At 36.3% G+C, this 15,576-nt stretch overlaps 1 protein-coding gene across 1 annotated transcript in view; it reads left to right on the top strand.

Moving 5' to 3' along the window:
- KBTBD3 (kelch repeat and BTB domain containing 3) overlaps positions 1–15,053 on the top strand; it is a 41,064-nt gene extending 26,011 nt beyond the window's left edge. The window contains exons 2-3 of the mRNA XM_010987550.3: positions 3,018–3,262; positions 7,391–15,053. Coding sequence (XP_010985852.1) covers positions 3,042–3,262; positions 7,391–8,993 — 1,824 coding nt within the window. The 5' untranslated portion in view covers positions 3,018–3,041 and the 3' untranslated portion in view covers positions 8,994–15,053. The remainder of the gene's footprint in view (positions 1–3,017; positions 3,263–7,390) is intronic.
- Positions 15,054–15,576: the final 523 nt, after the last annotated feature.

Genomic DNA, 15,576 nt, shown 5'->3' with positions numbered 1-15,576 from the left:
TTCAGTATCTTCCCATGTCCTTTCCTTCATCTCTCCCTGGCTAGGTGGCATGGAGGGCAGGGTAGTAAGTTCTGCTTTAGATTTTCCTATGTGGATCAAATATCCTTGCCAACACCAAAATCCTAAACTTTGAGAGAACTTTTAAAAACCCAGACACACATCTAAGCTTATAAGATATAAATTTATTTTTTTCATCTTCAGCATCCAACTTCCTGTAATAAAGGGGCTTAAATACATACCTTTAAATGGACAAGAATTTAGAGCAGTTCCAGGGGGTGTCTAGGTGACCTGGACTGAGTCTTGACCAATTCTGTGGTTCTCTTGAGGCAGGCCATGCAGATGTCCTCCATTGCTGTTACAGATTATTGTTGTTCTAGCCCATTGCTAGGCTTGAAAAAACAGGCCCTGACCTCACTGTGGTGTTGAGAAGGTGCTTTGATCTTTGCACAGCATTAACTCATGTCTGTCTGTCTGGTATAAATCATGCCTGGTTACTGCTCTGTGTACCTTTTGCATAGTCTAAGTACTCCCTCGCTAGACCCTTTTAAGTACTCCTTCCTATCATCAGGGAGTCAGAAGAGGCTGGCTTGTCTCCACCAGGTGTCTCTCTTTTCATTGATCCTCATATGCCAGATAAAACTACTTTGCAGTGATAGCTCTTGTGTTCAACTTTTCTCTTAAGCCCTAGAAATTATTAGAGAACGACTTCTCCTGCTCCTCCCCATACCATCTTATAAATGTAAATATGTAAGTACATATGTGTATATACACACATTCTCACCACCACCCCCACACATCACACATATCCCAGTAGTTATGTATATAACCAGTAGGCTTACACCCACATACATAGCCTATTGGTTCATTGGTTCTGTTTCTCTAGAGAACGCTGACTAATACAACTGTTTTCTGCCTTACTTTTCTTCCGAACTGCTCCCAAACCCCTCATTATCTCTCTCCTTCCATGCCACCCACTCTCATTCTTAATATGTCTTCCTACTTACAGCTGCTCAGAACACTGCATTGCAACTTACTTCCCCAGTATTACTGCAGATTACATCTTGTTACTGCCCCCTGTGCGTGCATGCACACGCACTCTTATCCAGGCATATTATTCTTTATATAGTACATTATCTAGTTAGTAACTTTCTGTGGTGATGAAAATACTCTGTTTGTGGTGTACAATATGACAGCCATTAGGCACATGTATTAGGGTTCTCCAGAGAAGCAGAGCCAATTGGATAGAAGGATGGATGGATGGATGGATGGATTGACTGGTTGATTTATGGTAAGGAGTTGCCTTATGTAATTATGGAGGCTGAGAAGTCCGAAGATCTTTAGTCAGAAAGCCGGTCCAGGAAATCCAATAGTAAAGTTGCGATCCAAATCTTAGTCCAAAGGCAGGAGAAGTCTGGTATTCCTACTCAAAGACAGGCAAAGAAAAATAATTTCTTTCTTACTTGGTTTTTTGTTCTAGTCAGGCTTTTTATTGGATTCAGTGAGTCCCACTCGCATTAAGGAGAGCAGTCTGCTTTACTTAGTCTGCTCATGCAGACGTTCATCTCATCCGAAAACTCCCTCGCAGACACCCAGAAACAATGTTCAGCCAAATATCTGTGTACCCCATGGTCCAGTCAAGTTGACACATAAAAGAGTACCCATTACACTATATATGGCTACTGACCACTTGAAATATGGCTAGGGCAACCAAGAGACTACAATCTTAATTTTAAGTAAGTTAAATGTAAATAGGTATATATGACTCATGGTTACTGTGTTGGACAACACAGTTATCGATCGTCTCAGTCCTAGACTAAAGCCTTGATTGATGCTGTAGGATCATTCAGACTACTTCTCCAGTTGTCTAGCTTCCACCTGGGCTTGAAATACTCCCTGTGAGAGACCCCAGCCACCATGTGAGAAGTCCAGCCACCCTGAGACTGCCATGCTGTGAGGCAGTATTAAGGTAGCCACGTGGAGAGCGTACCTCAGGGGAGGGAGAGAGTGCCCCGTGTGTGCTAGCCATCCATCCCCTTTGAAGCATCAGAAATGTGAATGAAGAAACCGTATTGGGCCTCTAACCCATTCGGGCCTTGAGGTGACTTCAGCCAGAATTGCCACCTGACTAACCGTATGAAAGCCCCCAAGCAAGAAGCTCCATCTAAATCTGCAGAACCGTGAGCAATAATAAATTACTGTTTTAAGCCACTAAGTTTTGGGGTGATTTTGCGAAGCGCTAAATATCCAGAACAGAATTTACTAAGGAATCAAGGTTCCCTATTTCTCTGGCTCCCCTAGAACCCAGTCTTCTTTCTATTTCCTGCTTTCTTGCTTTTTGTGGTGTAAACTTTTATGCTTAGAACTAAACTTGCAGTTTGGGAAAGTCACAGTTATCTGGCCTTCAACTATCTTGGGTTTCTGACCTCGTATTTAAACGGCCTTCCTGCTTTCAAATAGGCCAACTTGGACCAATATTTGCCCTTTTTCTTCCTTACTAAAGGCCATAACCAGTTAATACAATCTAACACCTTGATCTTTTTCAACTGATTGTCCTGTAAAAAGTCTAACTCCAGAGGGCATATACCTTTGTTTCAAGATCAACATTTTAACATCTGCTTTGCTACCAGAAGAAAATGGATGGGAGGGGAGAGGGATGTGTTGGGTACATAGACCCAAATGATAACTGCTGTATAAACAATACCTCTTACGTGTAACAGAACTGTCATGTAGTCAGATCTTGTGTAAGTGATGACTTATAAATTGTGCTGTTTAACATAATTGTATAACCTTGAACTTTACCCCTTAATCATATATTTTTTAGTCCAGTGAGCTCAATATTCATAAAAATTTAAAAAGAAATGCGAAATGTCATGAGAATAAATGTTTAGGACGAGTTTTACTGTTAGGATTGCTCTCCTTGGGCATTTTTGTGTCATTGACCTTATGAAGGCAAATTTTGGATCTGAAAATCTTATTAGGACTCTGCTACATCAGTGATTTTTTTTTTTTTATTCCAGTTCTAAAAACAGGTGGAGTTGGCTATGGATAATTCATATGGTTTCCATCAACAAAGCTCATGTAATAGAATTTCATCTGAGAAGAAAAACAACTTCCTTGTGTCAGAAGATCATGGACAGAAAATCTTAAGTATACTACAGAATTTTAGAGAACAGAATGTCTTTTATGATTTCAAAATAATCATGAAAGATGAAACAATCCCATGTCATCGTTGTGTGTTAGCAGCATGCAGTGACTTTTTCAGGTACTTTTTCTTGTCTCCGGATCCCTCAGATTTTATGATACCACTAATTAAATTATTTTTTGTGACTGTACTCAATTTTTCCCCCACAGAGCATGGGACAGTAATTTTTAATACTTTAAAAAAGCTAATTGGAACCTAGATTAACTAATGATTTTTGAATAAGAAAATTGAAGACTGCCTTTTTTAAAGCTCAGGTCTTCCCAGGCTAGCATTTCCCAAAAATCTATGGAACGTTAGTCCCTTGAAACGTTCTGGAAGAAAGTTGTTTTGATATAGGGTCAGTTTTGTTTAGGGGATCCCTGCACTGTATCATTTAGAAAAAGAGGAAAGGACAGATTGAGCAAAAGTGGAAGCCACCTTGAAAAAAAAAAATGAGTCTGAGAAGAAAACGAATTTCGGTTATGTATTATTACATCCATGGATTGTCCAGGGGTGAGGAACTCTAACCCAGAGAATTTCTCTTCTTGTTAGCCAAAATAGTCCCACAGTAGGGAAAAGGACCTCCAGAAGCATTTCTGGAGAGCATCCATTTTGTTCTGATTCGAGGCAATCTTCTGACTATAATTTGGTTCCCCACGTAGATCATCCCACAAGGAGTGTCCTAATCATGACACTAGGAATCCACTGGGATGACAACGGGTTTCTGATTCTTCGAGGTTAAGGGTCAGACACATACCTTAGTACTATGGTAACTGTAACAAGGCAATACTGTCCTGTGAGGCTTAATTGGCCAAACTTCTCTTGCTGACATCCTGACCATCAGCCCTCCTAGTCATGCTGCAATAAACTCAAATCCTAATTGCACTGTTCTGCACTATGCTCAATTTTAGAAGCAATTTTTATTCTAAGCAAGCAGGGTTTAAACCTCTAACAAGTAAACTTGATAAAAACAGAGTAAGATTTAAGATATAAGAACACCTAGATGCAAGTTAACTTATATTGGTTTTAATCCTTAACTCCTGTTACACTACCAACATCTAATTAGACTGCACCTTTATTGCTCCAGAGTAAATCTTAAAGGCTGTACTTCATTCAGCAAGTTTTTGGTATCTGTTACTTGCTAAACACCTGTTTCTGCAGGGGTTCCTGCTTTATACTGGGGAGCAGTGTCTCAGAGCTGCATCACAGTTTACTGGGGACAAAGGGGGCTGCAGCTATCACTAGCTATTTACCTAACTAGACTCTGTCTTCGTTTATTCTTTTTATTTCTTCTCCCAGTTAACCTAAGTCATTCTTCAAAACTCCACTGCAGCCCTGTTCGTATGCTCTCTCAACTCTCAGGTTCCACCAGTTTCTTCCCACCTTTCTTCTAACCCCGTTTTTCTTCCAAAGAACCCTTTTTGCTCGTTTATCCTTCAGAGCACCTCTTCATCAGAGGAGGCTGTACAGTATCATGGCTAAGTACTTGGCCTCTTAATGCACATGTCCTAAATCTAAATCCCAGCTCCACCTCTTATTAGACTTGTGACCTTAGGTAAGTTACCTGACCTCTTCAGGCTTCAGTTTCCTTATTTGTAAAAAATTAAGATAATAAAAATAGAACCTAACTCATAGAGTCATTAGGAGCACTATAAGGAAATGAAATGAAGAAATGAAATGAATATATAGTGATTAGGTCAGTTACCATGACACTCAGTTAATGTTAGCTGCAATAATAATAATAATTATTATTATTTATTATTATTTCAAAACCTAGCTCCCCAAAATGGAAATAAATTGGTATGAATACGCAGGTTTATCTCCCTAGAAAGTTTTCCTGTAAACAAAATAAGAAGTACATGTAAGCGTTTGAATTGGCAGTCTGCTACTCTTTATGTTGAAATTATTTATTAATTAAATGTATCTTCACATAATTCTTGTCTATAGTTCTTTGTTCAGCCCACTCCTAGCTTTGTAGGGATCTACTTTCAATTTTTAAAAATTACTGTTAGAAAAATATATTTTTTAAAATTTGAAGTAACACAAATGACAGTTTTATAATGATCTAGATCCTTGATTATATATAGTATTTTACTAAATGAATATATGATGTTCATAAAAATATGTACAAATGTAGATAGAAAATCTGTCTAATTGGCACTCTTATGATAAAGCTACTAATTCATAATTTTGTGTTATGACCAAACTCATTGGAATATTGGGATATAAGCTTACTGGAATATTGGGGTATATAAAATAAAAGTAGCAGAAAAGTACACAGTGCATGATAAATGCCCTTTATAGTATTTTTGGAAAATGAAAATTACGATTGAAATGTAAAGTAACTGGAGACAAGACTGAAAAGGAATCATGTTGTATAACCGTTTTATGATAACATGGCAAATTTGAGACAGAAGTTAACTGGATACTTTAAAGATGAGTAGGAGGAAGTATAGAAATATGATACTACACGTGTCTTCTCCAAGAAAATGTGGAAGCTGATGGTAAATTAGAAATACGTAGGATGATAGAAAACATTTATTTTCTTAAAATGATATTAGCAGCTGATACTTTGCATCTATTTAACTCAGCTATTCCTCTTACAATGCAGTGAAGTAGGTACTACTGGTCTCCCATTTTCAGATGAGGGATTTGAAGCGCAGAGAGGTGGTCACCTCCCCAAGGCCATACAGTTAGTAAGTGATGCAGGCAGGATACCCACCTTGGCAGCTCTGTTCTAGAGGCCGTGCTCTTATTACTACCCTCACTTACAGGGATCTTAATAATCTCACATAATTATCACAGTTTCTAAATTGACATACATTACTGAAATGCCCTGCCTAATGTGTAACATGTATACATCTTGGCCACTGTTTTTATTTGTTACTGTTTATTAAGAAGTATTGAATACCCACTAGTGAGAAGGTGCTTCCTCATCCTTTTCCTAAAGCCTGGGCTGTATCTAGAAGGCTCCTCACACTTCTCAGTTGGAGGCTAGTGCTTTTTTTAGTAGCTTTAGTTAGTTACCCTCTAGAGTAGGCTCCAGTAATGAAAATTTGTTTTTCCCTGGAGGGCTTGGGCACCCACGCAATGCTCACAAGGGTGTTCTGGACAATATGGTACAAATACAAACCAGGATTAAACTAGAACCCAAAGCAGATGATCTTCAGTCCTAATGAATGTTCAGCTGGCCGTCCTTAGCTCTCCGAGGCCGTGCTGTCCTCTTTAATCTTAATCTTTTTTTGCAGTTCTGCTGACAACCATCATAATGGGTTTGTTTAAAGTATAAAGATGAATAACTCTGGATATGAAGTTAATATAAGGATGGATGGCAGTATTGTTCTTACCAAAGCCAATTTTAAAATATATCTTAGTCTCCTACCCAAACATTTCTAAATAATTTATATTTGTGATTAAACTGAGCCAAAGTAGTTCCCAGCTCCTTGGAGTTTTACCAACTTTACCAAAGCCGGTCTGATTATTCAAAGCTGGGGACCCATCTCCGTCTCTCAGTGGCTATTTCTACGAAAACTTATTTTTAGCATTTTTGGTTTGGTGATAACACTGTTGTTTCATTTTATAAAATTATATTCCCTTTTTCCTAAAGTGCTGCATTAAGTGTGTTCTTAGATGTGTATTTAAGTTTATCTTCTTTGGTGGATTTCCCCACACAGACAGATTCATTGGAGACATCTGGTACCTCACTACATTCCGTATTTCACATATTTCACTCCTACCAAATTGAAAATTATTTTGAAAAAGATTTTTAAATCCTAAACTCAGAAGCTTGATAAATTTTAAGTAATTTTTATTATCACCTGCAGGGTTGATGCTGTTTAACCCATAAATAAATTAATTCAGCTCTTAGAGAGATTTTACTCTAATTTTATGAATAACGTATGACAACATCAAATCAGTGTCCAAAATTTGAATTTTTGTAGCCTTCTTTGAATTATTTGCTGTAGCTTAGCTATAATGTATATATTTTGCAATACAAGAGTTATGTAATATGTATGTTTGACAGATAAGTAATTTGGTTTCTGTTACAGATATTAAAGTAATATATTAGGGTGCTTTTAAAATACATTTCAGAAATATATTTTAAAACCAACCTAAGAGTAGAGGAAACCTCTTCAAGGTAACGTCAAAAATTATCGTGGGATAACATATTCCTGTTTATTTGTTCTTCTGTGTTCTTTGTTTTTGCAGGGCTATGTTTGAAGTAAACATGAAAGAAAGAGATGGTGGAAGTGTTACCATTACTAATTTGTCCTCCAAAGCAGTAAAAGCGTTTCTTGATTATGCCTATACTGGAAAAACAAAGATAACAGATGATAATGTGGAAATGTTTCTCCAGTTGTCATCGTTTCTTCAAGTTTCCTTCCTATCCAAAGCTTGCAGTGACTTTTTAATAAAAAATATCAATCTTGTCAACTGTTTACAGTTATTATCTATCTCAGATAGCTATGGCTCTACCCGTTTGTTTGATCATGCTTTATACTTTGTACAACATCACTTTTCTTTAGTATTTAAATCCAGTGATTTCTTAGAGTTGAATTTTGGAGTACTACAGAAGTGTCTGGAATCAGATGAATTAAATGTTCCCGAAGAAGAAACTGTACTGAAAGTCGTCCTCAGTTGGACTAAACATAACTTAGAATCAAGGCAAAAGCATCTGCCTTATTTGATTAAAAAAGTAAGATTATATCACTTATCTGAGGAGACACTTCAAGACTGTCTGCTCAATGAAGAGTGTTTACTCAAAAGCACAGACTGTTTTGACGTGATCATGGATGCGATTAAGTGTGTGCAAGGTTCTGGCGGACTTTTCCCTGATGCCCGACCCTCCACAACTGAAAAGTACATATTTGTTCACAAAACTGAGGAAAATGGAGAAAATCAATACACATTTTGCTATAATATTAAAAGTGATTCATGGAAAATACTGCCACAGTCACACCTAATTGATTTGCCAGGATCTAGTCTGTCTAGCTATGGGGAGAAAATATTCTTGACAGGTGGTTGCAAAGGGCCGTGTTGCAGAACCGTCCGGCTCCATATTGCAGAGTCATATCATGATGCCACTGATCAAACCTGGTGCTACTGTCCAGTCAAAAATGATTTCTTCCTGGTATCAACCATGAAAACACCAAGAACCATGCATACATCAGTTATGGCTCTCAATCGGTTATTTGTCATAGGTGGTAAGACTAAAGGCTCTCAGGACATTAGAAGTCTCTTAGCTGTTGAATCTTACAACCCTCTTTCCAAAGAATGGATATCTGTTAGCCCATTGCCCAGGGGCATCTACTATCCCGAAGCAAGTGCATGCCAAAATGTAATTTATGTTCTTGGATCAGAGGTAGAGATTACAGATGCTTTTAACCCATCACTTGACTGCTTTTTTAAATACAATGCCACAACCGATCAGTGGTCTGAACTAGTGGCAGAGTTTGGGCAGTTTTTTCACGCAACACTAATCAAAGCTGTCCCAGTAAACTGTACGCTGTATATATGTGACCTTTCCACCTATAAGGTTTATAGTTTTTGTCCAGATACTTGCGTTTGGAAGGGTGAAGGATCTTTTGAATGTGCAGGCTTTAACGCAGGTGCAGTTGGCATTGAAGATAAAATTTATATATTAGGTGGTGATTATGCACCAGATGAAATCACAGATGAAGTCCAGGTCTACCACAGCAGCAGGTCCGAGTGGGAGGAAGTTTCACCAATGCCAAGAGCCTTAACCGAATTTTACTGCCAGGCGATTCAGTTTAATAAATACAGGGACCCATGGTTTTCTAATCATTACTAAAAGTAGTTTGTGATCAGACATCCTAAAACTATTACAGCTTAGAAACCTGCAGTAAATCTGTTAACCTTAATTGTTGGTAAAAAGGTCTTCACAGCCTAATAAAATGCACCTTCTGTTAGAGAATTACTATGAATGTACACCATCTATGAATTAGCAATTTCCAGAAACTTAAAATACAGAATACATTTTACCAAAAATTACACTGTATTTAATTTAATCTTGTAGAATCTAGAATACTTAGTATTTTCATATGTAAAATAAAACTCATAGGCTTTGATGTTTTGATTTTTGAAGTATTTTATCCATGAAAGACTAGTTAAAAATGAATCTGAGTTAACAGATTTGTGCAATTTAAATGGGAGGAATCTCTTTAGGTAGTAAAAACCGTTTATTTACACTCTGTATTACATGAAGTGAAAAATAAATTAGAGGTGAGAATTCTACCTTGTTACTATAGGTATAAGAGCTGTTGAATTCCTATTTTTTCCAATCATTGGTTAGCTGCTTCTAAGCCCTTTCATTTCTTTCATCACTTTTAGTCAGGAAATTTCTGAAATGTAGTGTATTTCCCCTGCCTTCTAAACTGTACAGTAAATATGGTTTATCTCTTTTTATGATTCAACTCTTCATTAAGAGCATAATGTAACCGTATTGTTATGCCACAATGCCATTGGCAGTTACTGAAATGCCTTAAAAATTGCTGATTGTCTTAGTTGTCAGTGTTAGTTCGTTTCATTTTCCAGCAAGATTATTTCTCGTATTTTCTGACTCATGCTCAGTAAAGTAGCATTCTTGATTTAATTAATTCTAAGTTACAGCTGACCTGAGTTTATCTTAACATTGTAACCCATGGAGTGAAGTTCTTGAATTATGGGATGATTGTCCTAAAATACTTTTTTCCTATCATGTTGCCAGTTTCCAATGTGAGGATGTAGAAAATCTGACCTGTAGATAAGTGGATCACCCTTGTTGACATTTCTTATACTTTTACATGTCCAAATTTGAGTTGTAATAAGAAATTTCAGCATTTCAACTAGTACCATGTCAGCTTCCTATAGTGATATATACCAGCTGTAAAGCACTGTGTATGTTTACTACTTCAGTAAGTTATAGTGAATTATTTCCTAAATTTAAAAATACAACTGGGCTTTTGGTATTGATAGTAGTACTCAAAAACTTGCATCTGATTAGATGTTTAATCATCTTTAACCCGAACAATGAAAGAGTATTAATCATCCTTGTTCTCAGCTAAGATGATTCTGCCTTGTAAGAGGACATGTTTCTTTAGTCAGTCTTAAAGGTACAGGCATTTCAGGTTTTAAGCCTCCTGATTTACAGCTCAGGTAATGTGTAGACTATTTCTCTGGAATCAAATGTAGTTTCCCATATACTGTAGTAAATGTTAATCTGTTGTAAATATACATATTCTTTAGATGTAGAAATATACTGAAATGCAGGTCTTTTACCATATAAATTTATGCAATCATAAGCTTCAAATATATTTTTCAAAGTAGAACAGGATATTAGACTAAGTTATTGTGCAGTTCCAAAATCGGAGACTGTCCCTAATCCGATGACGGTTGCATACAAGTATTCTGCAGAACTGGCGGCTTCCTCCCTATCTACCTTTGTTGGCTCTGCTCTTTTTCCTCTGTGTGCATGTGTAAGAGAAAAAGAAACAATTCAGGGGAGGCTTTCTTCTGTGTGAATGTGTGGCTTTGAAAACAAGTTATTTGAGAAAGAACATAATACTTTGGGTGACCTGTATGTGGATTTACTAAAAGTCTTAATTTAAGCATATATAAATGAGAGTATGTAAAAAAAAAAATAAATATTGTTTTTAAGCAATGACTCTAGGAATTGTTCATCTTTCCAGAAAGGAGAAACTAAAGCAAAGTAGAATCCTTTCCTAATCTTGATTCATTATTATATTTTGATTTCTACCATTCTTCTCATTGGCCATTGATTTCTAATAATGTTACTAGAAATATCCTTGTTATCAAAGCTTAGATGGCTCCCTCTGCATTTGATTTAATACACTTTCTAATGCACAAGGCTTTCTGCCTTAGTTTCCAAAACTGCTGCAGGTCACTTGTTAATCATTTTCATTTGTTGCCATCCCTTTACATCTGTACCTGAGTGCTCTTCATCAGTTGTAACTGCAAGAAAAGGAGTCTGTCTGGTCATAAAACCCCAAACTCCTCCTGTATTTACTGTTTGTTTTCCCCTGGGCACCATCACAATCTGTGCTGGGCTTGGCTCCGTTAATCATTGACCTTGTTCTCTCTAATTTTGCATCATCTGGTAAAGGTAACACTTTAATTTTATCTTATCAAATGGTTATTGAAAAATGGTTCTCTGTGTTGAAAAATCCTCAAGGAACCCAACCATGTACACACATGGTCATTGACTAAGTTGGTTATCTCCTTCTGATCTTGGCAATCACTTTGGCTTCACTGAGAACCATATATATTATTCTGGCCTCACCTTCCATTCTGGATCTCTGACATGCAAATCTCAGTGATCTCTCAAGACTGTTCTCAGTACCCTCAGGAGGAGCTGTTTTTCTGTCTGTAAGGTTAGGAAGTAACATCCCTTTATCTATGACTTCTTCCTTTAGTCTTTTTCTTTTTTTTCTTCTTTAAAGTCTACTTTCCTTTCATTACCATCCTTCAGCCAATGCTGCAGTGTAAGAGATAGAATAATTCTGCTCCTTATCCAGATTGCTTTCATTCTTGTGGAAAATACTATTTGGCATTTCTAAATCCTTTAGTATTTGTCTTGGTCCACTACATTTGGATTATGCACGCAGAAAATTCTAATACAGTAGTGTCTTTTAAAATTGGAAGTGGGTATATGCCACTATTAAATATTAAAAAGATTAAATTCAACATTTATATAAGGTCAAAGTTAATGAACATTTAGAGCAATCTTCAAACTTGATTTACTGTGTGGAGCACCTTTTGTTCATCTGTTACCTGTGAGACTAAGCAATATGTGGAATATTTACATAATCAAAACTAACTACATTCCCATAACACTCAACTCTGGTATGGGGAGGGAAAGAGGTCTTTATCATAGTAGTATTTACTCCATGTTACCCTTGGAAGCTAGAATATTGTTTGAGAGCAACCACATCCTGCAACATGGTTCCATCTTTCCCAGATACCAGTAAGAGCAACTGAATAGTGTTCAGTGTGCCTCAAAGCATGTGATTTGAAAATCAGAGTCAAAGAAACAGGAAAACATCTGTTTAGATTTGGAAGCAATAAATATAATGATTAAATATATTGTTGTATATATGATGTTACTTTTAGATCATCCTTCTTGGTTTAATTGGAACTTGTGTTTGGAAACACATATTTAGAATTGAGTGTATAAGACTCAAATGTCTTCCAATGGGCAGCTCTTTAGGGCAACCTAAAAACAAAGGCTAGAATTTATAGGGAAGCAGCAGATTTTGGTTCAACTTAAGAAAAAACTTTTCTCCACTTTATAGAGCCATACTTAGAATAAAACTAGTTATCAAAGACTATGGCATGTGGCAGGTGATTAGCCCAGTAAATTCCTACACAGGAGTACACAACCAAAGATTTCTACATTCTATTTACACATTTTCACCTGATTGCTTACTGCTTCCATTTATTTAGCATTTGGGTATTCTCGGTAACTTGAGTTCAATGATTCTGCATACTCAAGATTGCAGTAAGACTTGAGTCTTAAAAGTACATCATTGTAGGAGCATTTTTATTGAAGGAAATTTGTTCTTTTTTTTTAATTACTCAGGAAAAAGGTCTGTAAATGGTGCTGACATTTATAGTGAACTATATATAATGTGGATTTTTCCTTCTGTCTACCGTATGTGCACATTTGTTTTATAGTGAATAGAAGATTTTGAAAGACCATTATTTAAAATTTTCTCCTAAATTATTGTTCTTATTTCACTGTAAATGTAGCTATATAGCTAAATGTAGTGATTCTAATAAAAAATTCTGTGATTTGAAAGGATATCTTTATATCTTAAAATTCTAGATGTATTTATAAATTATATTTAATGATGCTGATGCTTAATCAGATTTAAAACATAAATAGAATTTAATCACAGGATGATATTACACACTTATCAAAAGATAACTCTTCTAAATCATAGACTCATATCAAACTTGAAATTCACCTTGGAATCTAATACAGCTCCGACCTGTTAAAGCCCCTCTGAATTCTAAAACACCCTTGACAGATGATTTTCTTCCAAATTCTAATTCAGTTCTTTCAGGGTAAAGTGCTCACTACCTCCATTTTTTAACAGGTCTATTAGAAAGTTCTTTCTAACATTGAAATGTAATTTTACCCCCCTTGTAATAACTTTCCATCCTTGGTCCTAGGTTGCCGTCTCCGTAAGTATTAGAAACAGCATGTCTTCCATTCCTCGAATATCAAGGCTTCATTTTCCTTCTTGTTCAAATGCTTAACACTTTAAACCTGCACAATGGCTGGGATTACATGCTTTCTCTTGTATAGTTGCCTCAGAGAATACATCTTAGCTCTATGGCTTTTTTTTTCTTTTTGGTGTGTTGAGCCTGACCAGCATTGCAGAATCGCTTGATAATGCAGGCATCTCGTTCCCTTAAACATTTCTCTAGCTCTTATAAACCCAATATGGGTTAAAGCCTTGTATCTCTTTCCTTCTACTCCCCATCAACATAATCACAAATATATATCTTCTGGGAGAGGGAGTCTAAAGCCAGATTTTAATATCTTTCAATTATTTGTCATTAGATACGGTTTTCAGAATTTTTTAAAAACAATTCAAAAAGAGACCCTAAAAAGTATACCAAAAAATAGAAACCAAAGCAGTCACATTCTTGGTAGTTAATGAGAGGACAGTTTGCTCACAAATCAATAAAGCCCAGCCTTATAGTAACAAAGTCCAGAGATTCATCTGTACTTGTTTGTTTAGTTCGATACAGCGTGATAGTTCCAGAAAACAAGGCCATTACTAAATAACTCTACAGGTCAGGTAGCTTTATTCATCTCATTAACTTTTTGACAACATTCCCAATCATAACTGTCTAACTAGCTCAACAAATTATGCTACTGGTTCCAAAAGTAACAAGGTTATTCGAATAACTCAGAGTACAATTCTCTTGAGTATCACATTGTGGTGTAAATATTTCTTCACATGTTTGTCTTCCTCATTTAATGGGAAACTCTTAGGAATAGTGACATATATTTATCATTTCTGGACCTAGCAATTAGCACAGTGCCTGCATATATAATAAGACATCTAATAAACTGACATTCTGTTGAGCCAATATGTGAAGCAGAATTTATTATAGTTATATTGTTACTGAATAGGTTAGATATAACTGTACATTTTGCAATTGTTTTAAGGTACAAAAGAGATTATTTTGATTACATTAGGATTTTGCATTTTAGAATGCTACACATTGTACTTTAGTTATCTATTAATGTATGTATTCATTCTTTTTGTAATATTTGATATCTTTCTCATGTTCAAAGTCTGGGTTAGGTAATTTATACAACTGTTTGTTAGTATGTGTTGTATACGAGCTTCCGTTAGTATGTGGAAAAGTTGGTAATGAAGTATTTTTTGAGAATGTAATTGCATTCAACAGTGCATTGCCCACCTTTGGAGAACATACACAGTTGTTTGTACAGTTGTATAGTGTATGTATAATTGGTTCATGAGATTATACATTGAAAATAATTTATCCACTGAATTTTTAGTGCTTAAAGATTATTTGTTCTCCTTGAATTTTAATTATAATATTTAATTCTGTGTTTCCTTTCAAATGCAATAATAGATAAGACAGTGACTGAAAGTTTCATTAGTAGACATGCAACCCCCATTTCTCCTATAAGAGCATAATAGCTTTAGTGGCTTTTTTCCTACTTAGGAGATAGTGCTCAAAGCTACTTAACATTGCATATCTAAGTAATTTACTTCATGTCCCTATTAGTAGAAATATGGGCTTTTGCCGTATGCTATGAGAAATAAAATCAGCATTTTTTTCAGGTCCATGTTAACCATATTAACATGCAGTAAAACATTTCAATTATATAAAATAATTACTAATGTATTAAAATGTATCTCAGAAATGAATACCTATTCTGTTTGTCTTTATTGTTATTAGAAATTAAAAAAGGTAGAAAAAGGTGGGTACTAAGGCTCTCATTTTCTTGCCATCCCCTTTCTCAGATGCCCTGAGTGGCTCTAACGAGGCTCAGCATTCCCGGGAGTGTGGTTGTGGAGGTGGGGGTACTGTCAGAAGGGGCTCTGGTGCTTGTGATGACATGTTCTGCAAAACAGACTTCAAGGTGGACATCCTGGTTGGAAAGAATAAAACACAGCTAGATTTCAAGTGAGTCGTAGGTGGGGAGAGACCTCCAGGCTCCGACTGGGCTAAGAAAGAACAAAGCAAATGTCCATGAGTCACAAAGCAGCAGGAGCTAGCTGAATGTGCAGGGTCAGGCACCGTCCAGCCCTTCTTTACGGCACAGCAGCCATACACGCAGCAGCCAGCTGCCAGGGCATAAGCATGGTTCCTACCTCGTATGTCCA

The sequence above is a fragment of the Camelus dromedarius genome, chromosome 12, assembly GCF_036321535.1.
Source record: "Camelus dromedarius isolate mCamDro1 chromosome 12, mCamDro1.pat, whole genome shotgun sequence".
Lineage (NCBI taxonomy): Eukaryota > Metazoa > Chordata > Mammalia > Artiodactyla > Camelidae > Camelus > Camelus dromedarius.
This window is presented reverse-complemented; position numbering and strand designations above follow the sequence as displayed.